At 38.0% G+C, this 25,930-nt stretch overlaps 1 protein-coding gene across 3 annotated transcripts in view; it reads right to left on the bottom strand.

Moving 5' to 3' along the window:
• Nucleotides 1-397: 397 nt before the first annotated feature.
• eps8l2 (EPS8 like 2) overlaps nucleotides 398-25,930 on the bottom strand; it is a 31,607-nt gene continuing 6,074 nt past the window's right edge. The window contains exons 2-21 of one of the 3 annotated variants that reach the window (XM_026919249.3): nucleotides 20,701-20,751; nucleotides 20,174-20,220; nucleotides 13,314-13,378; nucleotides 11,808-11,969; nucleotides 9,021-9,170; nucleotides 8,565-8,644; nucleotides 7,921-8,018; nucleotides 7,735-7,811; nucleotides 7,425-7,551; nucleotides 7,193-7,281; nucleotides 6,487-6,561; nucleotides 6,271-6,419; nucleotides 3,913-4,051; nucleotides 3,651-3,685; nucleotides 2,896-3,001; nucleotides 2,688-2,816; nucleotides 2,513-2,594; nucleotides 2,063-2,246; nucleotides 1,799-1,931; nucleotides 398-1,384 (exon numbers count right to left, since the gene is read on the bottom strand). In XM_026919249.3, the coding sequence (XP_026775050.1) occupies nucleotides 1,310-1,384; nucleotides 1,799-1,931; nucleotides 2,063-2,246; nucleotides 2,513-2,594; nucleotides 2,688-2,816; nucleotides 2,896-3,001; nucleotides 3,651-3,685; nucleotides 3,913-4,051; nucleotides 6,271-6,419; nucleotides 6,487-6,561; nucleotides 7,193-7,281; nucleotides 7,425-7,551; nucleotides 7,735-7,811; nucleotides 7,921-8,018; nucleotides 8,565-8,644; nucleotides 9,021-9,170; nucleotides 11,808-11,969; nucleotides 13,314-13,378; nucleotides 20,174-20,220; nucleotides 20,701-20,735 (2,037 nt within the window). In that variant the 5' untranslated portion in view covers nucleotides 20,736-20,751 and the 3' untranslated portion in view covers nucleotides 398-1,309. Of the gene's footprint in view, nucleotides 1,385-1,798; nucleotides 1,932-2,062; nucleotides 2,247-2,512; nucleotides 2,595-2,687; nucleotides 2,817-2,895; nucleotides 3,002-3,650; nucleotides 3,686-3,912; nucleotides 4,052-6,270; nucleotides 6,420-6,486; nucleotides 6,562-7,192; nucleotides 7,282-7,424; nucleotides 7,552-7,734; nucleotides 7,812-7,920; nucleotides 8,019-8,564; nucleotides 8,645-9,020; nucleotides 9,171-11,807; nucleotides 11,970-13,313; nucleotides 13,379-13,803; nucleotides 13,872-14,126; nucleotides 14,318-20,173; nucleotides 20,441-20,700; nucleotides 20,752-25,930 lie in introns of those variants that run through there. The other 2 variants (XM_026919250.3, XM_026919248.3) reach the window with 2 other exon arrangements.

The following is a 25,930-nucleotide window of genomic DNA, read 5'->3' on the forward strand; positions in this document are numbered from 1 at the left end:
TTCATCATCATCATAATTGCGAGAGTATTGTCAATAATATGACTCACAGTCGTAATATTGTCAATAATCATCATAATTGCGATATTGTCAATATTATGACTCACAGTCATTGCTGTACATTTTCCCATACGCATTTTGGAATCATCCAGTGACCAAATGACTGTGTGTGTACATACTATATACAGTACACAGTATCATTTTCACAGAAAACATCAACACCTTGCTGCGCATTACCTTAGTTACATGAAGCTAGTATTTGCTTGTGATACCAGCCTAAGAACCAGAACTAGTAATTCTCCAAATCTGGCATAATGCAAAATAAATAAATAAAAAATAATTTTAAAAAAAAATTGAAAATTATGTAACTATAAAACAATGAAACAAATATATTACATAATGAATTTGTCAGCTGAATTTATTATGTTCCTGCATCATTGTACATTCATTCATTTATCTGCGGTAACCTCTTTAACATGGTCAGGGTGGAACCTTAGAACACTGGGCACAAGGAGGGAATATACCCTGGATAGGACACCATGCACACACATTAGCACACACATTCACACCTAGGGGCACTTTAGCATAGCCAATCATCCTACTGGCATGTTTTCGGGAGGTGGGAGCAAACCGTCGTACCTGGAATAAACCCACATGGACACGGAAAGAACGTCTGAAACGCTGCACAGACATTAACCAGAGCTCAAGACCAAAACTGGGACCCTGGAGCAGTGAGGCTACCCCTGCATCATTCTTTCATCACAAAAATCAGCATCTGAACATTGCATCTGCAGACAGGATTATTGACTGTACAGTTACAAATAAGTAGCCTTTGAAAAACAAATATCCAGATTTAAAATGGCATTTAAATGTGGTGAAATGAGCATGAAATGCAGACTGAAGCACATTCATTTAAAACACTTGAAAATCAATCATGGACACCAGCATTAACAAATTCTGTCTTTGAATGCTCTCATACACACATTTTATACAGAAGCAAAGCTTAATATTTTCCCCATAATAAACAAGCATTAAGAAAAAATGTTATGAAGTAATTAAAACAGAAGCCTCTCTAAAAACAAAATAAATAGACAAATTAAATGTATACAAGCTTAGCATGTAGTCATATTGCTTATGAAGGTATGACAAGTGATACAATAAAGATAAAGCAGGGTGGTGCACTTTGTCAAAAAGCATTTCTGAAATTCACCCATGTTCTCCATTTATTGTTATTATGAGTCATTAATATTACAGAAGCATTATTGCATTTTGCATTGCTGATTGTTTGATTCATATTTTGAACAGAGCACAATCATTTGGAGGCAGAGGCGATTTTCTCCTTCTGTTTTCTCATGATCTCCTGCAGCTCCGAGTCTCCTTGGCTCCTCTGATGGACAGATAGAAGAGAAGTATTGACTTATGTGCCACTGATATAGGCTGTTTTATTATCCTACTGTGCTAATCTGATACTATTTTGGCATTTCTTTTATATTGGCTAAAACTGAGAGCTGAGCAGGAGAAGCTGGCGTTACATTGTGAAAAACTGGAACATTTAAGGACAGTTTAGTCAGTTAATAAATACATGAATGAATGAATGAATGAATGAATGAAACTAATTGTTTATACAATGACTGTCCAGTAGGGGCAATAAAAAGCAACATTAAGACAGCAAAATACTGCTGGAGTTTATACTGTAAACTGAGATTGTACACATACACATTGTGTTAAGTTATCAGGTGGTTGCTTTGGGTTATAAATGGCTGTTTTTTTGCCACTAGGCAAAGTGTGAATGATAACTGACCTCTAGCTGGGATTTTTGCACAGTGATCTGGCTGTAGACGCGCGAGCCTTCATACCCACATACTGCCTTCAGTTCTTCCTTATTCAGGGAAAACAACTGAGCACCACTCAGAATTCCCAAACAGTCCACCGTCCTGAGACACATGGAAAGCATTACACACATGCGCTCACATACAGGTTTATGCAAACAGGCGCTCACTAACAACTCCACGTAAATTACTCAGACACACTAAATAAACTAAGACGCAGAAGCAAATGGACTCACTGCTTGGAAAAGTACTTGGCTTGGAGCCAGGCAGTGACTTCAGCAGAGGATGAATTGAACGTGAGGGGAATGGCAGGACCAGCGTTGCGCTCCACTTTGAAGTTGCGTGTTGGTAGTTGGTTCTTACTGGAGGTGATCTTTTTCAGCAGCTCATCGTTCACTTCATCCATTTTTTGACTGCGGTCTAAGATAGAAAGAGAGGCAGACATGTAAAAGCCCTCCTGCAGTAGCCTGGCACCATAGATATGATACCAGATTCACACTGCATACATTTAAACATTACAGAATAACAATGAATAGCTCGAGTGGCTTGAGTGTTAATGTTCAATACATTCACCACACTTCTTATTGATTTGCAATCGCAAACTTTTCAGCTAGCTCTTAATTCCAGTTAGTGAACTAGTAAATAACTGTCTGTTTAAACGATTAATGTTTCTTAGGTAAACTCACAATCTTTTTCCCGTGGTGTTCTTGGCTTTTCAAAACTGTTTCCTCTCCCCAGAGGACTAGATGGAGTTGTACCTACAAATGACTACACAGACAGCCAGAGGATGTGAGATTTGTACAGGATTCCCAGCACAGTAAACATACATATTAATTGATGTGAGAGTTGAGAATGAATTACCGGGCTGTACATTGGGTCCACACTGTGAAGATCTTCTGGTGTAATGACAGCTAGGACGTTGGAAGGCACTAACCCCACTTGTCCACTCCTGTTCCTCAACTTCCACCACTGATTACCACTCTCAATTACCTTAACAAAGAATGTGATCAGTAAAACTCATTTCCAGCAGCTTACAACTAAATCTGGCATGATCATTTGCCATTCTCACCTCTAAAATCTCATCCTGAAGAACAGACAGCTCATTGACATTGTGAGCCACAAAGCTGTAGAGGACCCTGACATATTTCCGGGCAGAGGGAGTTGCTGTGAAGGAACTACAGACCATGGATGGTTTAAAAGCAACTTTTTAAGTCAACGATATGAGAAATATCGTTCTCACATTTAGCTAATTTAGATTTACAGATGATTGCTGCTGTAACATAATGGTTTTTCCAAAATGATTTATCAAGTGACAAATCAATATTTACCCACAGGTGTTTAATTTGAATAAATTTATAATTTATCCAAAATGTTTAATATGTAGTATACTTTAAATTCAGCTTCATGTAAATTCAGTCTATAAAATAAAATAAAACAAAACAAAACAATGAGTTTGATCCTGAGCTGGAATGACTGTCTGTGTGAGTTTCACCTTCTCTCCCCATGTCCACATGGGTTTCTTCCTGGTTCTCTGGTTTCCTCCCTTCCCACTTCAGCTTAGTCAATCCACCTACAGGCATGTTTTTGGAAGGTGGGAGGAAACCGGAGAACACGTAGAGAACTCTACATTTCTGATGCTAACATGTGAAACTCCACACAGAATAGTAACCCAAGCTCAGGATTTAACTGGGGACACTGGAGCTGTGAGGCAGCAATGCTACCCACTGTGTCACTCTAACATAAAGTAACATAGCATAACATAACATATAATACGTACATGTTTAAAATATGTTTAAAGATAACGTTTTAAAAGGCAAAGCTCACCCATTTGATGACAGTGAGGACTGTGATCCAAAAAACTGAAATAAAGGAAGAAAAGAGGGGAAAAAAAGATTTGTTCACAAAATTATGAAATGGACTATGAGACACTGTATATTATAGGCTGTTTCAAGAGACAGGTAGTAGTACTGTAGTTATCAGCAAAGTGATCTCTGATGTCTGACATTTCAGACTGATGTCAGAATTATAAAACTGATTAAAGTATGAAGTGACACTTTTCTGTGTAATCCCTTTCTCTATTTCTCACCTCTTCTGATGACAGAGAGGACACATCGGAGCACTCTGTTTCCCACGGTGACGTGCGAAACAATTCCAGTGGAGGCTCCCAGCCATTACGGAAACGTGGGATGTAGAGAGGAGCACACTGGTCCCTCAGCCATTCAGCTCTGTGAGGGAGAGAAGAGGGGAAGAGAAATGCTTCATAACTCGTTGAGCAGGAAGACATTACAGTGTGCTAAAAATTACAGAACGGTGGATGAAAAAAACAAATGCCAGTGAGTCTGAGAACAGCTGTTTCATGTCAGGGTTTCCCAGTAATGCCAGTCAGGAATTTAAAAAGGCAAGTTATGAAGAGTTCCACAATAATATACAGTCTTAAAAAGTTGAGCTAAAATGCCTTCCCATGCAGGACTTACTGTGTTAAAAACACTTTTGCCTTATAAACTTGTACTTAAATATAATTTCACACACTAGACATCTCCCTGGAGCTTTCCATGCATATCCAGTACTATGCAAAAAGTATGTCTTTTGAATTACTGTGTCAGTAGAAAAATAATGTTTTTTTAGATTTACAAACATTTATCTTCCACAAAATTAAGAACAAAGTATGTAACTAATACACTAACTAACTAATTAACTAAATAAAGAATCAGTTAATTTGTATGGAGAAATGTTTGCATGTTGTTAAAGTAACACAGTAAGACATTTTATAAAACATTAAAGTAACATCCATCCATCTCTGTACTGCTTATCCTACTCAGGGTTGCAGGGGAGCCTGGAGCCTATACCGGGGACTTGGGACACAAGGTGGGGGACAACCCATTGCAGGGCACAATCACACACATTCACACACTGTGAACAATTTAGAGATGCCAATCAGCCTACAATGCATGTCTTTGGACTTGGGGAGGAAACTGAAGTACCTAGAGGAAACCCTGAAGCACAAGGAGAACAGACAAACTCCATGCACACAGGGCTGAGGCAGAAATTAAACCCCCAACCCCAAAGGTGTGAGGAAAACATGCTAACCACTAAACCACCATGCAGCATCTAAGTAACTTATAAACATATACACTATATTGCCAAAAGTTTTGGGATGTCTGCCTTTACATGCACATGAACTTTAATGATATCCCATTCTTAATCCATAGGGCCCACCCTTTGCAGCTATAACAGCTTCAACTCTTCTGCAAAGGCTTTCCACAAGGTTTAGGAGTGTGTTTATGGGAATTTTTGATCATTCTTCTAGAAGCGCATTTGTGAGGTCAGGCACTGATGTTGGACGAGAAGGCCTGGCTCGCAGTCTCCGCTCTAATTCATCCCAAAGATGTTCTATCGGGTTGAGGTCAGGACTCTGTGCAGGCCAGTCAATTCCTCCACACCAATCTCGCTCATCCATGTCTTTATGGACCTTGCTTTGTGCACTGGTGCGCAGTCATGTTGGAACAGGAAGGGGCCATCCCCAAACTGTTCCCACAAAGTTGAGAGCATGAAATTGTCCAAAATGTCTTGGTATGCTGAAGCATTAAGAGTTCCTTTCACTGGAACTAAGGGGCCAAGCCCAACCCCTGAAAATCAAGAAAATTTCACGAATGGACTTATTGCACAGGTGGCAACCTATCACGGTACCACGCTTGAATTCACTGAGCTCCTGAGAGCGACCCATTCTTTCACAAATGTTTGTAGAAGCAGTCTGCATGCCTAGGTGCTTGATTTTATACATCTGTGGCCATGGAAGTGATTGGAACACCTGAATTCAATGATTTGGAGGGGTGTCTCAATACTTTTGGCAATATAGTGTATTATGTAATAGACCATTTTTTTCATTATAAAATATTTGTATTTGTTTTTTCTGGTAATATCTGCAGAAACAGAAACAGAAACACGTGTGTGGCAGGTTCTGCAAGATTACCAAATATTAATTTGGATTAGTTTATTACTATTCACTGAGCATTATATAATCATTTTTCTACATGTATATATTTGATTTCATTGTTTTAAAGGCATCTTTAATGATTTTTGCTTAACACAATTTCTTTACATGTACCAGACTTTTGCACAGTACGGTGTATAATAAAACGGCTCACAAAACACAGACATTTAACTACAATGCTCATTGTGTTTATTTTTGATGCAAAACTTTGCATGAACAAGAATTTGATAAGGTGAAGAGGGCCACTGTCACTGATAGTCACTGACCTCCCTGCTCAAATGTACCTGATGCAGCTCATTACCAGCTTTAGTAGATGCACTAGACCAGGGAAATCCTCAACCTGTGTTGCACTGCAATTCGCCCAGGGTACAAAGGATTGCTCTAACTTTAACAAACCCCAAGAAAACCAAAACATCCATTCTAGGTGAATATAGTGAGCAGTACCAATATTACCTGGGTCTTGTCCAGCCATCCCCCAGCAGTTCAAAAAGGGTCATCTCTTTAGGAGTCAGATGTCCTCTCAGAAAATCCACAGCTTCACGAGACAGGTGAGGAGAGATGACTGAGCGAGCCAGGTCAGGAGTACCACAGCTATGCAAGACCTGCGGCAACGCAGTTATGAGCTGTTGCCTATGTATTTGTAAGTGTGTACTTGTTTGCAATCCTTACCATCTCAAGAGGTCCAAACAGGAAGTGAACTAATTCTGCAGCATTAGGATTCTGAATGTGCTTCTTCAGTTTGGCCTGTAGATGGAGCACAAAGTGAACAAGCACATATGATTATTGCTGTTACTTTTCATTCTTCTCTGTTCATGCCTTAATCAAGTCCATACTGAGTCCATAACTAAGGATAGCTTTATCGACAAAATATAGAGTACATGACTGATGTCATATTGTCCAGTGATGGCCTGTACATCAGGTATAGTCATGATTTAGGATCATTATAAATGTAAATGTTTAAAATTACACTGAAGCTATAGACTTACAGTATTTTAAGCATCATCATTAATGAAATAAGAGGTTTACTGTGTTGTTTTGATGTGGAGTCAGTACAGGAATAAATGCCAGTGGAACATTTTATGTTTTTGTGTTTTCTTTATGTCCTGTTTAAAGTATGTCAGAGGTTGCTGGGAGGATTCGCAGAGTAAGTACTTCATTGTACTGTGTAACAGACTGTTTCCTGTACATATGACAATAAACTCTTGAATCTTTGAATCTAGATTAGTCTTAATGTTCCAGGGGTTTAAAGACGTTGGCCATTTTTAAATGTCACCTACAGCAAGTCCATACACTGACTTGGACTAGGAAAGGGCTTGTGCGTGTGTTTGTGTCTGAGGGTGTGACAGATCAAAGCAGGTTGTGTAATGAAACTCACCAGCAGATTGAAGGAGAGCTTCAGTTTCTGGAGACTGTCAATGAACTCTGCCTCAGATGGAGGTTTAGCTCTTAGTGTTAACATCCCCTCTGGACATAAACCATAAAGCAGCAGATTAAGGATTAACACTGTTGCCCAATAATATTAAACTATAATCAAATTAAAAAAAAAAAAAGAACCAAGGGTAGCAAGAATGACTGAATGCAAGAAGGGGATGGGGAACAGTAAATACCTGCTGGTCCTCTTTTCTTATTTTTTCTGCTCTTGTTACGCTGGTTGAGCTGGGCGAAGGCTTCTGTAGCTTTTTGTAGCCGCGCCACAAAAATCTCAATGTCATCCAGAGCACAGTTCAGGACTTGCTAAACAACAAACACACACCCACACAGTTAGAGATAACTGCAATTACATCATTAAACCTGGTCTGTGGTTACCATTCACCTGATGCGCTCAATGCTTGAGTGGTTTGTAGCCGTTTGCACGTGTGTGTGTGTGTGTGTGTGTGTGTGTCCCTTCTGATGTTACTCAGTGACAGGAGCACTCACCACTTCCTTCTCAATGCGCTGAGCTAATTTCTCATGGGATTCTGTGTCCTGCTGTACTGAACTTCGTCTCTGTACATCTGGCACACACACAGACAGGTGTGCATTAATGAAATTATGCAATGGATATGAGGTAGCACTGCATGTGTGTATAGCACTGCATGTGTCCCATATGTGCGTATGGCTCACTTTGCATGTCCACGCGCCCTTTCATCCCAGGGGAAAAATTTGTCTCTGAGGGTGGGATGATTGTCTCCCGATGCCGCTTCATTTTTTCCTGGTTCATCCTGCAACAGAAGACTTTGTGAGTGTGTTTAGTATTATGATTTTGGTATACGCACTGGAGCTCTCACTTTTAGTTAGTTCAATATATGAGAGGATTGATCTGTAGTCTAGTACCTGCAGTTTTTGTTACCTGTATGGTTTTTGGTACCTGTTCAAGACAGGAACCAAGAGGAACTAATGGTACTTGGGAGTGGAGCTAACAGCACTGTTCATTGATTACACTTACTGAGTCACAGACGCAGAAAACATATACAACACACAATCTTTTGGCTTACAGCTTGTGCCTTCTGTTTAATTTCTATACTGGCACAGTTGTCTAATTGTTAAAAAAAGGTGTTTCTTTCATGCTGGATTTGAAATAATTATGAAATAATGATGCAGACACTTTTACTGACATCACTGTGTCTGTTTCAGTCTTCTCTTAATTGGTGTATTATGAACTACAACTATCCAAGTACCTTTAGTTCCTGTTTTGTTCCTACTAAACTTATTTACTATATGGAATCATACACCAGTTTGTGTGTGTGGCAGGTATAGTTTGAACTTACTTTAGTGTTTGAGGTCTCATCTTCTTGCCGTTTTTATTGTCTCCCAAAGCACTGTCGATGTCAGCGTGCACTATTTCCGCCTGAAGTGATTAATAAGATTTATAATTGCACTGTGTGTTATGGATATATACACTTTCAATACAATACTGCTCTCTGGTACTGATATTTTATGATGATACTGTCTAAAAATGTCTGATAGTACAGAGAGTTATAAATAAGAGTCCATCAAACCAGGTCTCTTATGTTTTAAAAAACACACTTGCGTATACACGCATTAAGCACTGCTGAGCTCAATGAGTTTTTTAACTCACACTTCATGATGAAACATAATGCAATTCACAGGAACAATCTATATATGGGCAAAGGTACACATTATGTACACCACAAAGGTAAAACAAGCTAGAGCTAAGGAGCCTTTATTCTACATGGAAGCCTATGAGTGTTTGTGTGCCTCACCTCCACCTCATCACAATAGAAGAAGTGAATGTCTGGTCGGTGCTGCTCACTGTCCTGGCAGACTAACAGCAGGACAGATGGGTAACGCGTCTTATTCAGCACTGTCTGACTGTGATGAACTGTGGAGAGAGGGAAGTTCTCCAGCTCTTCCTGTTGAAAGGAGACAGAGGAATGATGGGAAATGTGTCAGAAAATAGCAAGAAGGTAGAGAGTAAAAGCTTGTAAAAGCAAGAGAAAAAAAGAGCACAGCTAGAAATAAAATTCAAGTGCAAGTGCCAGCGAACTAATGAAATTAATAACGATAATATATATTATATATTATATACTGCACTTTTGACCTTAATAAGGCTATTATACACTATATGGCCAAAAGTTTGTGGACACTTGAACATCACACCCATATGTGGTTCTTCCCCAAACTCTTGCCACAACATTGGAAGTGCACAATTGTATAGAATGTCTTTGTATGGTGTAGCTTTACAATTTCCCTTAACTGGGAACATGTTCCAGTATGACAATTTCCCTGTGCACAAATGAGGTCAGTTAAGACATGGTTTGTGACCTCTGGGATGAGCTGGAATGCCAGCTGTGCTCCAGACCTTCTCACAGACATCAGAGCCCGACTTCACTAATGCTCTTGTAGCTGAATGATCACAAATCCCCACAGCCACACTCCAAAATCTAATGAAAAGCCTTCCCTGAAGAGTGGCGCTTATTATAACAGTAAAGGGAGACTAAATCTGGATTGGGGTGTTCAAAAAGCACATACAGCGAATGTAAAAAGTCTACACACCCCTGTTAAAATGGCAGGTTTTTGTGATGTAAAATAATGAAACCAAGATAAATCATGTCAGAGGGTGTGCACACTTGTGCAATTAGGTTATTGTAAGTTTTTTATTTGTCTTTTTTCCCCTAAAATTTTTCTGATTGTTTTTCACTTAATTGTTATATGTTGTAAGTTCACATTGAGGGTGGAAAAAGTTCTGACATGATTTAATCTTGGTTTCACTTTTTTTTTTTTTTTTGCATCACAAAAACCTGCCATGGGGGGGCATGGTGGCTTAGTGGTTAGCACTGTTGTTTCGCACTTCCAGGGTTGGGGTTCGAACCTGTGTGTGCGGAGTCTGCATCCTTAGGAGTGTGTAGTCTTTTTATATCCATTGTATGGGTGAGCTGGTCAGGTGTCCACATACCTTTGGCCATAGTATAGTGTCAGTTAAAGCCTTAGATTAAAAAAAAGGAAAATTAAATGAATATAATCATCAATGCCATTAAAACTACACTGTAGTAGCATAAAAAGTATAGGAAGTATAGGAATATGCTGAACAAGCATTAGGCCTACTGCTTTTACACAGACAAAACAAAACATTAGTCACTAAATGGTAACAACATAAAAGGTGAGTAAATACAACAGTATAAAGTAAAAAAAAAAAAAAGCCACCGGGGTATCTACACCACAAGTCTCCACTATGAGCTAAATAAAATTCACCATGACCATTATTTTGTCTCGTTGCATGTTACTACTGCTATGGATTACAGAAATTCAAAAATTTCCCCCATTTCTCAAAATAAATATCAATCCTCCCATGCAAACTATAGGAGAGTTTTTCAAGGGCTGCTACCTGTCCTAAATCCGAAAGCCACTCAAAAATTGGAGGCCTTCTGGGAGATTTCCAGTTTTTTACAATCCCATGTCTGCCCAGCATGATGCAGCTCTGTATCCACTCTGATTCAGTTTTTTTAACATGACTTCAAGGCCGAGGGTGACCAAGAATGTATAAACTAGGACAGAGATCATACTGGGTCTGTGATATCTTTAAAATATAATCGTGCATCTCTCTCCAAAAGTACTGGATTTCAGAGCATTGCCATAAAACAGGAAATAGGTTACCCTCTTCTCTCTGGCATCGCCAACAATCAGAATTATCCTTAAAACCTGCTCTAAACAGCCTTCTGGGTGTCCAATAGAATCTGTGTAAGATTTTAAATTGTATAAGACATGTTCTAATATCTCTGGACATCAATTATAAATTCCCAGTGATCCTCCCCCATTCTTCATCTTCAAATGTGCATCCCAAATCTTTTTCCCAGATTATCTTGTCAGCAGAACTAATTTTTTGGCCCATCTGACTGATAAGTAAGGAGTAATATTTAGATGCCTCATGACCAGTACCTATAATATTCTGGATCATCTTGAGAGTGTTTCTACCCCGGGAGCATTATGAGGGTGAAGCAAAGATACATGTAAGCATATGTCTCATCTGTAGATATCTCCAGAACTGATCATTAGACAAGATGAATTTTTGCTTAAGTCTTACTACAACGTGACTTCTGAAACTAGCACTAAAAGTAAATTATATTTAAATAAATTAAAACTGTTATCTAAGCATTTACTGACAGAGTTAAGAGCTATGAAGGTCTATGAGGGCTAAAGGGCAATGTGGGCTGAGCTCTGAAATAAAACAGAGTCAAAGTGCAAGGCCACAATACACACCTCATTGCCCTATCCACTCTTAAAAGCTCAAAGCATAGATAATGAGTGAAATATGCCTTTTAATTTAGATGATAAAGAAATGCTTTTTGTAATCACATTAAGGTGCTAACAGAAATCAGGAGTGAGAAAGCAATTTAGACATATGGGCAACGCAGCAGTACTGCGTCAGAGCTAAAGTTAGATTATTGCCTATTATTGCACACACCCACACAGACACACCCACACAGACACACACACGCACACACATACAAAAAAGAAAACAACAACAACAACAAAAACCTTAATACGCTCACCATCGTGTCGCAGTCTAGGAGCTTGATGGCTTTGTCACTGACCTGCAGCAGCATTTCTTGGGTCCAGATTTTACCTTTAGACTCCAGAAGCATGAGTTTCTTTATCGCATCATCAACTGTGGCTATTGACTCAGTCTTGTCCATCATAAATGTGGACAGATGCTAAAAAGCATACAGTGTACAATGTTATTACACACTTAAAAAGATTCCCCCCACCCTTTATTGCAAGCATGGCTTCTGCATATTATTTCTAAATTTATACAAGCTGCAAATGTACATGTGACGTGATAAACCTCATCTTTCAAACAGCAAGCTTATTCTCAAACTGGCCTTGACCTTATAAATAAAGCAAAATAAACAATACAGATTCCACATGTTTGTGTTGACTGGATACTAAATACAGTGGAAGATAATACAGTGGGAAAAACAGTATGACAATAGCCATGCAAGTCAAGTCTCAACCTTTCCTAATTGTACCTACTAATTCTGTTCACATTCTGAGTGCAGGAAAACAGCCCTATTTGACCAATATCTAAGCTTAACTCTGATGGAACAATGTTTATTTAAAACATCCTCCATTATCAATAAAATCCCTGCTCATTGTGAATTCATTAAATGGCTAATTTAACCAAACACACTATCTGAATGTTAATCAAACCCTGCGCTAAGGCTGAAGACAGGCTTTGAAAGACAACCAAAACTCATTTTATGCCTAATGGTCCAAATAATGATAATGATAAGCAGCTAAAAAGTGCCAGACATGTAACTAACAAAGTAGTACTTCATCTAAAATTCTAATATTGCTTATAATGATTAAAAACTGGATTATGGATTATGCTTACAACAGTACACAACGTCATCACTTTTAAAATTCGGCTCCCTAATGACTATCTGAAACCATAGCCACAGCAGTGTCTAATGATCATTAGTCCAGAAGACAAGAATAAGCATAATCCATCAAACCATACGTAATGTGAGGTGATAAGGTCATTGTTCTGCTGAGCAGTTCTCTCAAGCTGTCTCGAAACAGAACTCAGTACCAATCATCTGAAATTAAGATGTAAGTGTACACATGGAAACCTAATATTGTCAGATTACCACTGTTTGCGCATGCTTATTTCACTAAGTGCACATGTACTGTATATGTACATAAAGAAAGAATTAAGTTACCCGACCCATTCATTGGAAAAGTGTGCGAGTCTTTATAAAACCCATAGAGTGATTCAGTGTGGTCACATTTGATAATTCTGCTAGCAAGCCAGTTACTGTAAGTGTTTTATTGCAATATGATATAAAAAAAAACTGCCCTGTGTTTAAACATTAACTAAATTTACAGGGTTACTGGAAAAACAGTGAGCATTATGCCTCCATTGTCCAGTTTAGCAAGAAAACAAAAGAGACAACAAGAAACAAAAGAGGGAACTGAATGAATGTATAGTATAATGTATAATGTATGAATGAATGTATAGAAAGACAAAAGTAGGGACAGGGAGGTGGTTGTCCTACCTGGACGTGGTACTGAGAAGTTTCTTGCATGATGAAGTTTGAGTTGGAGTATTTCTTGCGTTGTTCTGGTGTGGAAAATAAAAATGATTGTTAGAAATGGAGATATAAATCAGTTGCGACCCACTAACCACACACAGGACTGTAAACCAACAACCAAGCTGTAATACATTACTACAATTTAAACAACTGAATTAACAAAACGTACCAGCATAAAAAAAAAGAAGATATTTTAAAGTTAAGGCAATTTTAGATTTTAATCTTTAAGATTACGTTCGGAAGCTCTACCTAGACATGTTTTTTATTTATTGGATTTCCAGTATTCAAGTACTTAGTTAAAGCATTTTTGTGTGACAAGGATATAGATGTGTGATGTGGTTTCTTTCACTGGGAATTAAAACAGATTAATGAGTTTCTAAATATTCTAGTAAGTAAAAGTGATTAGACTTAGATTAGAGTAGTTTGTGTATACACGCAGAGACAGGAGACTAACCTTGATGCCACATTTCGGTGTAATTTTGTGAGTACAGACTAGTCACGAAACAGTAATAAGGAAGCAAGCTGGAAATAACACATGAATACACACAAACAGATAAAACAAACACACAGCTGTTCTCAAAAACACTGCCTCCATATACTAGTGAATTCACACTCAATTCCATAAACTCACAACATTCTCACAACATTGCACTCATCAACATATTACACTAGTACTTATACATGTTATCTATTACACTGACTGTCCATTCTATTCTTATATTTTGGTCAAGAAAGTGAATATTTCATTCAGATTATTTAAGTAATAAATATTCCTACCCATCTAACAGAAGTCAAATTCAATTCTCCAGCAAAAAATTCCACTCAGCAGCCTATGCCTCAACAGTGTGTCTGAACATTTCCTCCATTTTGACAAGTACTGACAGGACAACAGTACACTACAATTTTCATCAGGATCAAAGGCCAGACATTATATGATCTGCTCAGATTAAGTATTGGCTTCCTTCTCTTCTACAGTCATCTAGTGTTATCGATGTTTGCTTAACTGCAGCTGCCATAAATCCTTTTTAACTTACATTGTCTAAGGAAAAAAAAAAAAAGGCCATACACCCCTATCCCTAACCAATGAAATACAGGTATTTCAGAAAAAACATCTACTAATGAAAGTCCATGAATATACTGTAGAGTGTGTTTATGACAGCCTGAAATGAGCTTTCACAAGACATTGCTTCTGATCATGCAGGTTTATCAGTTGTCAAATATGTGTGGAGGGCTGGATAAACCGGTCAGATGTTACTGAGGCTGAATTCTGGAAAACAGCCAAAAATGATTAAAACTTCTTGTTTTGGCCAAAACTGAATTTTTCTGCCTTCGACACCTCTACTTTTAGAAACCATAAATATATTTCTGCAAAATGCATGGAAATGTTTTTATTTACATTTTAATCTTGGAACCAGTTCAACACACATGGTGGTAAAAACAGTCAGTCTGCCTTTATGTGTCTAAAACCTTGCTAGCTCAGTGTGCTTTCCTCACACCATGAATGTCAGGTTTTGAATAGTTACATACTGTAGCGATATTGACATAAAACTAATCAATTTGGTTTGTAATCAGATACCAGCTATCAGAATGTCAGTGATGCGCTCTGAGGTACACATTTTGTGCACTTTTCTAAGAGATTTGGCTAGCAAGTTTTTCTGGGCATCTTGGAGAATCAGTTTTGACAATCTGACCCTGACAGTTGCACTTACTTCTGTTTTTGCAGGCGAAACCTGACAGTCTTTATTATGCTTGTAAGTGTATTATGTAATTATATAAAATGTATTCCTATATATTAAAATGACATGCAAATGAAATCGATAAATAGCTGTTAGTTTTAGACAGTCAATGCCTTGGTGTCTTGGTGGAATTTGAATGGAATCTTTAAATGTGGTTTCTTCTTTTTTCAATTTAAAATGATACAACTTTACTTATAGTGGAGATATGTGCAAAAGAGAAACATATTTCAGTTTAGAAAAGCCTGTAGTTTTCAGAACTTCATATAGCAGAAAATGTTCGCATTTGACCATGTGAACAGTTTTCCCCAGCTGCCACACATATGAAGACTTCCTCAGGTATGGACATAACAGTTACACTATATGGCCAAACACTATATGGACACCTGTCCATCACACCCATATGTCCTTGATGAACATCCCATTCTTGATTTAGTCTCCCTTTACTGTTATAATAACCTCCACTCTTCTAGGAAGACTTTCCACTAGATTTTGGAGCGTGGCTGAGGAGCATTAGTGAGGTCAGGCACTGAGGTCTGGGGTGCAGTCAGTGTTCCAGTTCATCCCAAAGGTGTTCAGTGGGGTTGAGGTCAGGGCTCTGTGCAGGACACTTGAGTTTTCCACACTAAACTTGGCTAACCATGTCTCCATGGAGCTCGCTTTGTGCACAGGGGCATTGTCATGCTGGAACAGGTTTGGGCCTCTTAGTTCCAATGAAGGGAAATTGTAATGCTACAGCATACAAAGACATTCTCTAAACAGAAGAAATAAATCATTTAGGTTTAGAATATTTCTACTGGTTTATAGTAACAAAATAGAAATACTGTACATGGTGGACTGCAAGTCATAATAAGGCGTATAACAGTGAGCTACATTCTAATTTCAGTATATCAGTCACAGTCACATTAACTTGAGGCATTTCAAAGTAGTTATACTTTTACATAGTTATGACCTTTTTATGTCAGTGCCAAGCTATCTTTGCTTTTACTAGAAAGAACAGAGCAGCTGAGAAGTGCAGTGACCTGCTTCTCTCAGGTTAAGAGATCAGGGCTAATCATTACCATTATGTTAGCACATGTACCAATCAGCTAGCTTACAGGATACTGTATCTGACAAACACCCCCTCCCCATCTCCTCTTTCTCTCCGATCACAAAGGGACTTCTCTCACTTCGTGCTCTCCTCATCCATCCCTCACTTCAATGGCCCTCTGCTCCCTCTCTCTATTCAGGGAAACAGTAATGCTGCATGTTCAGTGGGGCTGAATGTAGCTACCTACAAGGAAGTAAAGCTGTACACATGACTTTTTCATGACTGATATTTATGGCAAATGTTTTACAGCTACTAGATCCACTTAAGTGACATATGGGCTGCACTAAAATCTGACATCCCCTGGCCATATTGGAGTTGTATACCTTTTTGTGATGATTTAGGTTCAAATAGACTTTGCTCATTTATTTTACTTATTTTAGTGACTCAATGCAGTGGTATTTTCATGATTAGATGTGGTTAGAGATTACATTAACATTTATCACCTAGCTGATATAAATTGCAACATTCTGGATATTTTAGTGGTAATATCACAGCTTTAGAGATTTGGATACAAGTGCAACAAACATTTTATCTTGATAGCCAAGAATCTAATATCCACAATCATAGTATATTTTATATGTATATATATATATATATATATATATATATATATATGTGTGTGTATATATATATTTATTTATTTATTTATTTATTTATTGAAAATTAGGTGAGGAGCCAAACATAACAGTATCAGAGATCATAAATGAGAAAACAGGCCAGAGGTCAATGACAGACAGATTGCCAAAGAGTTTAGAGTTTGAACACTCAAGCGCGGCAGCTATTTCCTTCTATGTCTATGCTGGCAATAAATTTGGCCAATCTGGTATTTAATTAGTTAGTCAGATAGATAGATAGATAGATAGATAGATATACAGATAGATAGATTGACATTTTGTTGATTTTATTATTTATATAATTCTTCAACTGTTCCACATATTATAGCTCATGTTCTTACTTGTTACTAAGTATGGCTGGGGTCTGTTTACACACTGGTAAAATAAGCCATAATATCTACCCAAGCTCAAAATACACTTCTTGAGTTCTCTCATGAGTAGACAGACCTGGTACCACACACCGTTACAAAAGCAGCTGTTACTCCTTTTTTGTTCTTCCTTTTAAAAGCAGGTGTGCAAGTCATTTGTAGGGTCTGTAATGTAATGTTAGAGATGTTCAGCACCCAGAAATGTCTAGATTCTCTTTGCCTACGTAGGAACAACAGTGTGCTAAATTTTTGGATCGTTTCTCTGTGACTTGGTCATGAACCGGCAGGATTGCTCAGGATGAACTACTGGTGTCCTGAAGTGACTACCACAGAACAGGTAACACTATCAGTCTCACCTCGTTGTTTCTCTCTCCACAGTATGATAATAGTGTTTTCTTCAGGGTCATTTTGTCTAACAGAACATCTTACAAACCTTACAGTATATCTACCTTCATAGGATTTTACAACTGCAAGACTTACCGAAGAAAAAAATTCCAGTCATATCTTAATTTTTAAACCTAGTGCATATAATCCAGGGAAAATCTTGTTACAAGGCCAGTACACCTGTTCTGACAGATCCTGTTGAAGCCTATCAGTTACAGGCATTGACTGCAGTGAAGTTTCCATGCCAACTTGCCACAGAGTGCCTGCTGGATATCGGAAATAAAGTGCCCATGTGCACAGTACCATCTGTTCAACACAGTCAGCCATGTCCAGCTAACCGACACCGACCAACACAAACACAATATGGCAGGTCCACCACATGGTCTCACACCATCCCACAGAGGCCAGCCTACAGCCTACATGGTCACACATTGCTGGCACAAACAAACACACATTTATGAAAAAAAAAATTTATAAAATGAAATAAGGAGAAGGTGAAGGGTAAGCTTACACGGTGTAAAATGACTGTTAAGGTTAGACTCATTTAGAACATGTCAGATTTGGGGTCAGTGCCTGTGAAATCAAAGTTGCAACTTCTCTCACTGTCACACTTCTCACGCTCTTGCTTTCTGAGAGCTCAGATAAGCCTGTATCTATAGAACAGGTAAGAGAAGCCTGCGGGTCAATTTGCATTGGCAGTCCGCGGTTATGCAAGAGTTGTGTGACAGTTTGAACTTTTGCATAGCAGAGCAAAGAGGACATTTGCCACAAAGCTGAAATAAAGTACATGATTCCTACACATCTAGAACAATCATTTAGCCCAAAACGTCACACAGTCTTTAAAACACGTCTGTTTCTCAATTCTTTGATAAAGTTTGTTTCCTTTGACGCTACAAAACTTGCAAAGCTGCAGATATAGCTTACTAGCAAGCTGCTAGAGAATTTATGTACAGGTCACGCTTGTGGTGCATCTGAAGTAACACATTAGATCTGTTTTTGAATATTTTCACTCGAAAGTCATCACAGTAAATCAGACAGAGAATAAGAGAGATTTATCATTCCAACCTTATTCTGACTTCAAGACATTAAGGTATGTAGATCTGACAAAGAATAGGAAGCCTTACAGCTGTAACTTTGCTATTTCATAATGTCTTTAATGTACACCAGTTCCTATAGGGAAGTACATAGATCATAATCATACCAGCCACAAGCATTGATCATATGTATGTATTGTAATTCTACAAACAAACACATGCAGGTATGTCCATACAATTACAGGCCACCTGCCGGCATAATGTGCAAGGTATCACTGACCATCTGTCACACAGAAACACATACTGTTCATTGTTGTTTTCTCTCTTTCTCTCTCTCTCTCTCCCTCTTTCTACATACAGCAGATTTATCATTCACTGACCTATATTTGTATATGATGTATTGTGGGCGTTTACCGCCAAAAAAAAAAAAAAAAAAAAAAAAAAAAAAAAAAAGAAAGAAAGAATGTGGCATTGTTCTAAGCCGCCCTAAATGGACACCTCCTTCTGCACATGCTCTCTCTCAAAGCCTCTTTTATAAACCTTACAAATACACCGTGCACACACGCATGCATTTTTCCAGCCACACACTCATTCCAGACACACCCAGGTTCGGACAGAGCAGGACTGTGCCTTACCTTTAAACAGGAAAACACACACACACAAAAACACACACACACACACACACACACACACACATTCATACATGTGTGTATGAGTAAATGATTGACATGGCAGATTTACTACAGGATCACAGGAATGAAGTGTACAATGGCAGATTTTCTAGTGGGAGTAAATTAGATCAACAAGAACAGCAGAACACTGTCTATGAAGTTCCTAAAAAATCCAGAATTTCAGAACTGCCAATATTCAGTTACGTTTATTTAAAAAAAAAAAATTCTGGCATTATTCATAGTATCAGCTCTGCACTTTTCACTTTGCTGGCACATTCATTTGATTAGCAAATGTCAATTGTCAGTTGTCATGGCTTGGCTTGGCGCAATCTCAATCTCAGTGAAGATAGGCTTATATCAGATGAAATTTCTCTGTGGTTTAAACTGCACACACTAACAAACAGTTTTTTAATGCTGAGCATAAAGATATTTTAGGTTTATAAATGCTTCTTTATATTATAAATTAATATATACATTAAATAAATATAAATTATAAATTAAATAAATGAACATATAACAAAGGCACATGATGCTCACGTCAAATATGATCACTAAAATTAAAACTAAAATTAAACGAGCACAGAAATGTTAATTAAGAACTAAGATCAAAGTAAGGTAGAGTGTTTCCAGTGCATAAATTTGTGTCAACAGTGGCCTGCAATGAATACAATGAATCCAGTGTTATAGGGAACAATTCAGTTGCCAGTTTGAATTTGTGGACTTGCCCAATGAACAATTAGACAATTAAAAATCTCTGACTTAAAGCTGCATTTTGTGAGTTTTTGTTGCAAGTGTAAATAAGAAGACAGCGAAAAATGTAGACAGTAAAGTATTAATACAAGTAATACAACCCTGATTTGTACAATACTACCAAAAAAAAAAAAAAAAAAAAAAAAAACCAAAAAAGTAGGATTTACATTGTGCACTTACCGAACAGGGCTTTGGCGCTGATCTTGCTGTCAGATCTGGCCACCCCACTGCAAAAAGTAGAAGATGATGATGGAGGATGATTCCTGCTCTTCATCGTTCAAGTTGGTTTTAATAAACAATACTTCCACTACCTAAATAATACACTTTCACAACACTAGACTGTCTGTTAATACTCTTAAAAGTAAGCACTGCAGTGCTTTGTGTTTGAGATTTCAATTCTGTGGCTTCACTGAGCACGACTGGCTAAGATTATCTACAGGTTCTCAGGGCATATGGAAGCAAGAGGAGGTGTGAGAGTGAGAGAGAGAGAGTGAGAGAGAGAGAGAGAGAGAGAGAGAGAGAGAGAGTCCAGTTTGAATGGCAAAGCAAACATTCCCTAACAGTGCCTCTCTGTCCACTGGGACCCTGTCACATGCACTAACACAAGTTGACATGCACACATACTCACGTCTGTTCAAACATCTCTTAGTTAGTAATTTTTGTATGTGTAAATCATTTGCATGTGTTTGTAAGTATATCATACTCACTTGGTCTGTTTCTCTGGAGGTTCCATGAGGTTCATGTTCTATGACATCCACCTGAGAAAGACAGAGCCGGAAAGGGTACACGAGAGAGAGGAGAGAAGAGAAGAGCTAATATGTTATTTACATAACATTTAAGTTTGGAAAGTTTAGTTCCTTACGTCAGTGCTAACAGGTACAAACATGACTCATATAAAAAGGCACAAAATCCTTATTCTTTATTGTATGATAGACATTACATCAGTGATGTAATGACAGTTATGCAACATTACTTCAAATGCATCATGTCTTCTAAGAGTGTTACATATTAAAGTGAAACATTAAAACAACTTTCACCTCATCTTAATATCATGTAATTCATTGACATTCTGACTTGCAACCAACAAAATGTAGGGCCTGAACTTCCACAAGCGTCATTGGAACTACAACTGTGTTCATGTGCTGTGGTCAGACGAGAACAAAATCTTAAGTTTTGGCAATAAACACCATTAGCATGTTTGGTGGCAAATAAAGTGAACTGCATGCAAGGAAAATCTGCCAACCCCACTGTAAAATATGGCTGTGCATCACTGATGCAGTGGGGCTTATTTGCAGCTGGTGGGACAGGGATCTTGTGAAGATTACAGTATCATGAATTCTGCTAAATACCATGATATCTTAGCACAAAATCTGGCTGATGAATATACATCAAAATCGGAACAGAAATAAATACAAAACACAAAGTAATGCAACTGCTATCTCATCCTCCACCTTTCAACCCTATATTTGAAAAGCTGTGGTCTGACATGAACCTGTAGCTCAAGATCCTTTACATGTGTTTCCAATCTTGTAAGAAGTGCTGTTTTTGTATTCAGGAGAGGCATCACCAAATATTTAATGTTAATTTTGAAGCCACTATTATGCAGAAAATATGCATTACTTTTTATGTTTGAAAAAGAAAAAGCTCAGTATGTTAAAATTAAACCTTACAGTGTTTCCAGACTTAAACCCCTATCACATATGTTATTCATTTTATATATTTATTTTTATTTATTTATTTATTTATTATAATTTTTAACAAATAGCTGAAAAATAACTTCATTTGTGCAAACTAATTTACTCCAAATGAACATATCAAAAATAGTGAAAGTAACTGGATACATACAGTGGATATGAAAAGTCTACACACCCCTGTTAAAACTGCAGGTTTCTGTGATGGGGAAAAAAATGAAACCAAGATGAATCATGTCAGATCTTTTTCCACCTTTAATGTGATACAGCAACCAACAAAATTCAAGTGAAATACAAACAGAAAAGCTTTAGGAGAAAAAAAAAAAAGAAAAAATGTACAATAACCTGGTTGCACAAGAGTGCACATCCTTTTATAACGGGGCATGTGACTGTGCTCAGACACAATCACATTGAAAGTCATTTTCAAAATTAATTATCATATACCTGTCATCAATGAAGGGATTCTGATTAACCCCAAATAAAGATCAGCTGTTTCTGAAGGATTTTCTTGACACCTTCTTGGTTTCATCGAAATGCTGAAGCTATGGTCTGCAGAGAGCTTAGAGAGCATGTACAGGATCTCATTGTGGAGATTACCAGGGAGGCTGCCAAGAGACCTACGGCAACATTAAAGGAGCTGCAGGAATATCTGGCAAGTACTGGTCACTCCCTGCATGTGACAACAATATTTCAAGGCAAATTATCACCCAAAGAACAACATACCCATGGAGAAGCATGGTGGTGGCAGCATCATGCTATGGGGCTGCTTCTCATCAGCTGGGACAATCTATTTTGGCATAAAACCTGCAGTCCTCTGTTAGGTAGCTGAAGATGAAGAAAATTTTCACCTTCCAGCATGATAAGAACTCAAAGCATAAATCCAAGTCAGCAAAGGAATAGCTTCAGAAGAAGATCAAAGTTTTGGAATGGCTCAGTCAGACCCCAGGTCTCAATCCTATCAAACACCTGTGGAATTGAAGAGGATTGTGCACAGGAGATCCCCTCACAATTTGATAGATTTGGAGTGTTTTTGCATGGAAGACTGGAATAAAATTGCCAAATCGAGATGTGCTAAGTTGGTAGACTCTTACCCAAAAAGACTGAGAATTTGGAGTGGCGTCAATCGGCTATCAGTCGGGTTATTATAGTATTAATAGGCTGCATATAAATGTCAATATAATCAACAGGTCGGGCCCATTAGTCACCTCAACCCAATTGTACCAAACCTGAAGGTTAGATTAAGCAGCCATTAAGTAAGCTTGAATGAAACCTAAAATAAAACAGAAATGTAATAAACCACTCACTGCTTAAAAACCATCTGAAATCAATGATCAGAGCTGAGAAGCAGGCATGGTCTAATAGCATTTGAATGAGCACACATTGATTGATATCCCTTTTTCTGAGATTGCCAGACTCCTGATACACTGCTCATATGCTCAACAGGTTAGGCTAGGTTAGCTCTCACTCGCTAGTTTGGTTTTGTCTTGCTAACTTGCTGAAACTCAAAGAAACCATTTTGGTTTCTACATAGAGACTGGAGGAATGAGTTAGTCATTTCCACTGAAAGTGGATTCGATTCTGTTTGAATACGTACTGTAGATTCAGATATTGTGAAGTTAACAGTTACTCATTTTGTGTGCGAACAAGACTAACAATAACCTGATTAGGAAATGATCACAGATTTACTTTCCCTGGGGCTTTAAAATCTCAAGCTCACATGCCATTCCAGTCCAAAGATAATGGGGATCCAAGCAGTCTGTGCTACTGACAAAAGCAAGAAAATCTTCTTATAATACAAAGCTGTTTTTCACAATGCAATTGAAGCTGAGACAGTATGACCTTCTTCAGTGAAAACAAAACACACACATGTACACACAGTGGTCAATGATTCACTAAGACTTGGCCTGGGGTTTGACAGAAAGAATAAAAGAATACCAGGAAATGTAACCAACACTGCAATGGGTACAGATACAACACAACAGGTAAGAGTTAACTTCTAATCAGCTCAAAACATGAGGAGTGTAGAGCACGACCAGCAGTAGAAAGAAAATCACTGCAGAGTTATCACTTAGGTTTATGCTCTAATATATTATCTATTATAATATATTAATCATCAAAGCCCTGAATTAGAAATGCAGGTGCATTTCCCATGCCTCTTTTACATATACATCTTGGAGTATTCCTGAGTTAACTTTCCAGGGTTTGCTAGCTGATTCCCACGTTCACATTCACAAATCATTCCCAGAACACAGCTGAGTCCAGCCTGTTCATACACGCATTAAAGTCTCAGAAACACATGATGGGACGTGTAACATTTTGAGCCTTTTGAGCCTTTTGGTGCTTTGTTCTGAACAATGGCGGCTTAAGATATGTCACCATGACAATAGCGCGATCAAATTACAACGCATTTTATAAATTAACAAACAATGACGTATGGGAAATACTAAGATCCACAGTAGTAACACAGTAATCCTGTAGTTGTTGTGCTATTTCTGAAGTTGCAGTTATTATAATAGATTGTATAATCCTTTAGATTATGTTGCCATTTAAATTTTAATCAGGTAATCTGTAACCTGTAACACAATACATTTTGCAAGTAACATTCTCTTCATTTAATTACTGCTGTGTAGGTAAGGCACAATTCCAAAAGTCAGCTTGACACAACCTAAAAATAAGCTTTTGCTAGCCTTTTAAACAACCTTTTTCTCTTATCTTGAGTGTGGAGGTGAAATGTTACAGATATCAGATGCAAACTCAGAGAAGCTAGAATGCAAATGAAACAATGATAATCTAGTCAGACAGGCACTTTACTGTTAAGGGTACACTCTGACTGTTTTGGAACTACGAACTGGACTTATTGAGCAAAGAAATAGACAGTAGCCCAAATAATTGTATTTAAAGACAGAATGGCTCAACAAAAGAAAGCTGTGTTAAACTTAGCTCTGAGGGCTAAGACTACTGAGACCCTGGTGCAGGTTTACCTTCCCTCATGAGTGCTCTGGTATTTTTGGTTAGTTCTACGGAACATTTTTATTAACAGTGATTTTTAAATCTGCCATGTTAAGGTTCCTCCCTTCCCTAAGTTGTTTTTTTTCCCCAGAGTGTTACTCCACCCTTTCTGTTTTTCATTCCTGATTTACAGTCGACTCTCTGTGGTATCATGGAACAACCTGTAGGGAGGGATATTCTCTGAGCGAAATGACAAAACACAGATTATGCATTAAGTGCCTGTCCTTCTCATATAACTAAGGGACTCATATGGGTTAATAGTTAATAGGTAATAGCAGTATAGTCTCAGGTACAGCTGGGCATATAAAATGAGCTATAAAAAAGCATTTCTATAAGACACTATAACTGTAAAACATTTGACTTTGTAACAGCCTGGTTTCAGAAATGTTTATATAGACAAATCTGTGCTGGGTTTTCAGGATTGCATTTTTAGCTTTGGGTTTTCATGCAACTACATTTCAACAACCCCTAAAGTTAGGCAGTGTAACAATTTAACCAGAGCTTAATTCTGGGTCTGGTTTCTCTGAAAGTGTAATTGCGTAATGCTTGTGGTAACTAGGTGCTGAGAGTAATCTGAACCCACTTTGCAGTATGTGTAATGTCACTGAAAATTAAGGGAGAAAGCTCAAAAAAATCACAAAAAAATAAATAAATTAGTGAGTCTATTTCATGACAACTCTGTGTCTTCTGTTAGCAAAATAACACTGATAGTCTGAACACAAAATCTTCTTGTCTGAGCTACTGATTTGTCCACCCTTTATGTAAGATTGCACCTGTTGTTACATGACAAACAACGGGATGTTTTTCTTTGGACCATGCTTATCTTTTCTGGCCTCTGATGACTAAAATTAGAGGGCTGCTTCCATTGTCCTGGAATGACCTGTAGAGCTAAGCAGATGAAGGCAATGAGATAAGACTGTGCCAAATGGTGGACCAGTGAATAGACGTGCAATTTGATAACCTGTCTCCACTAAGAGTGATTAAGTCAGTATCTGAAATGCAGTCACGCATGTGTACTTATGGGGCAAAGTCTACAATAAGCAATAATAAGAGGAAAACGAAAGTGTTCTAACATAAGGCTAATTCTTAAATTAGAACGTGTGTTAGACATTAACTGTGCATGCAAATCAAACTCTTACTGCTGGTTCACTAGTACATTAACCGATGAGAGGGATTCACCCATTGCATCTAATGGGCTGTGGTGGCTGAATAGTTAAGGCTCTAGGTTACTGATCGA

The sequence above is a fragment of the Pangasianodon hypophthalmus genome, chromosome 9 (genome assembly GCF_027358585.1).
Source record: "Pangasianodon hypophthalmus isolate fPanHyp1 chromosome 9, fPanHyp1.pri, whole genome shotgun sequence".
NCBI lineage: Eukaryota > Metazoa > Chordata > Actinopteri > Siluriformes > Pangasiidae > Pangasianodon > Pangasianodon hypophthalmus.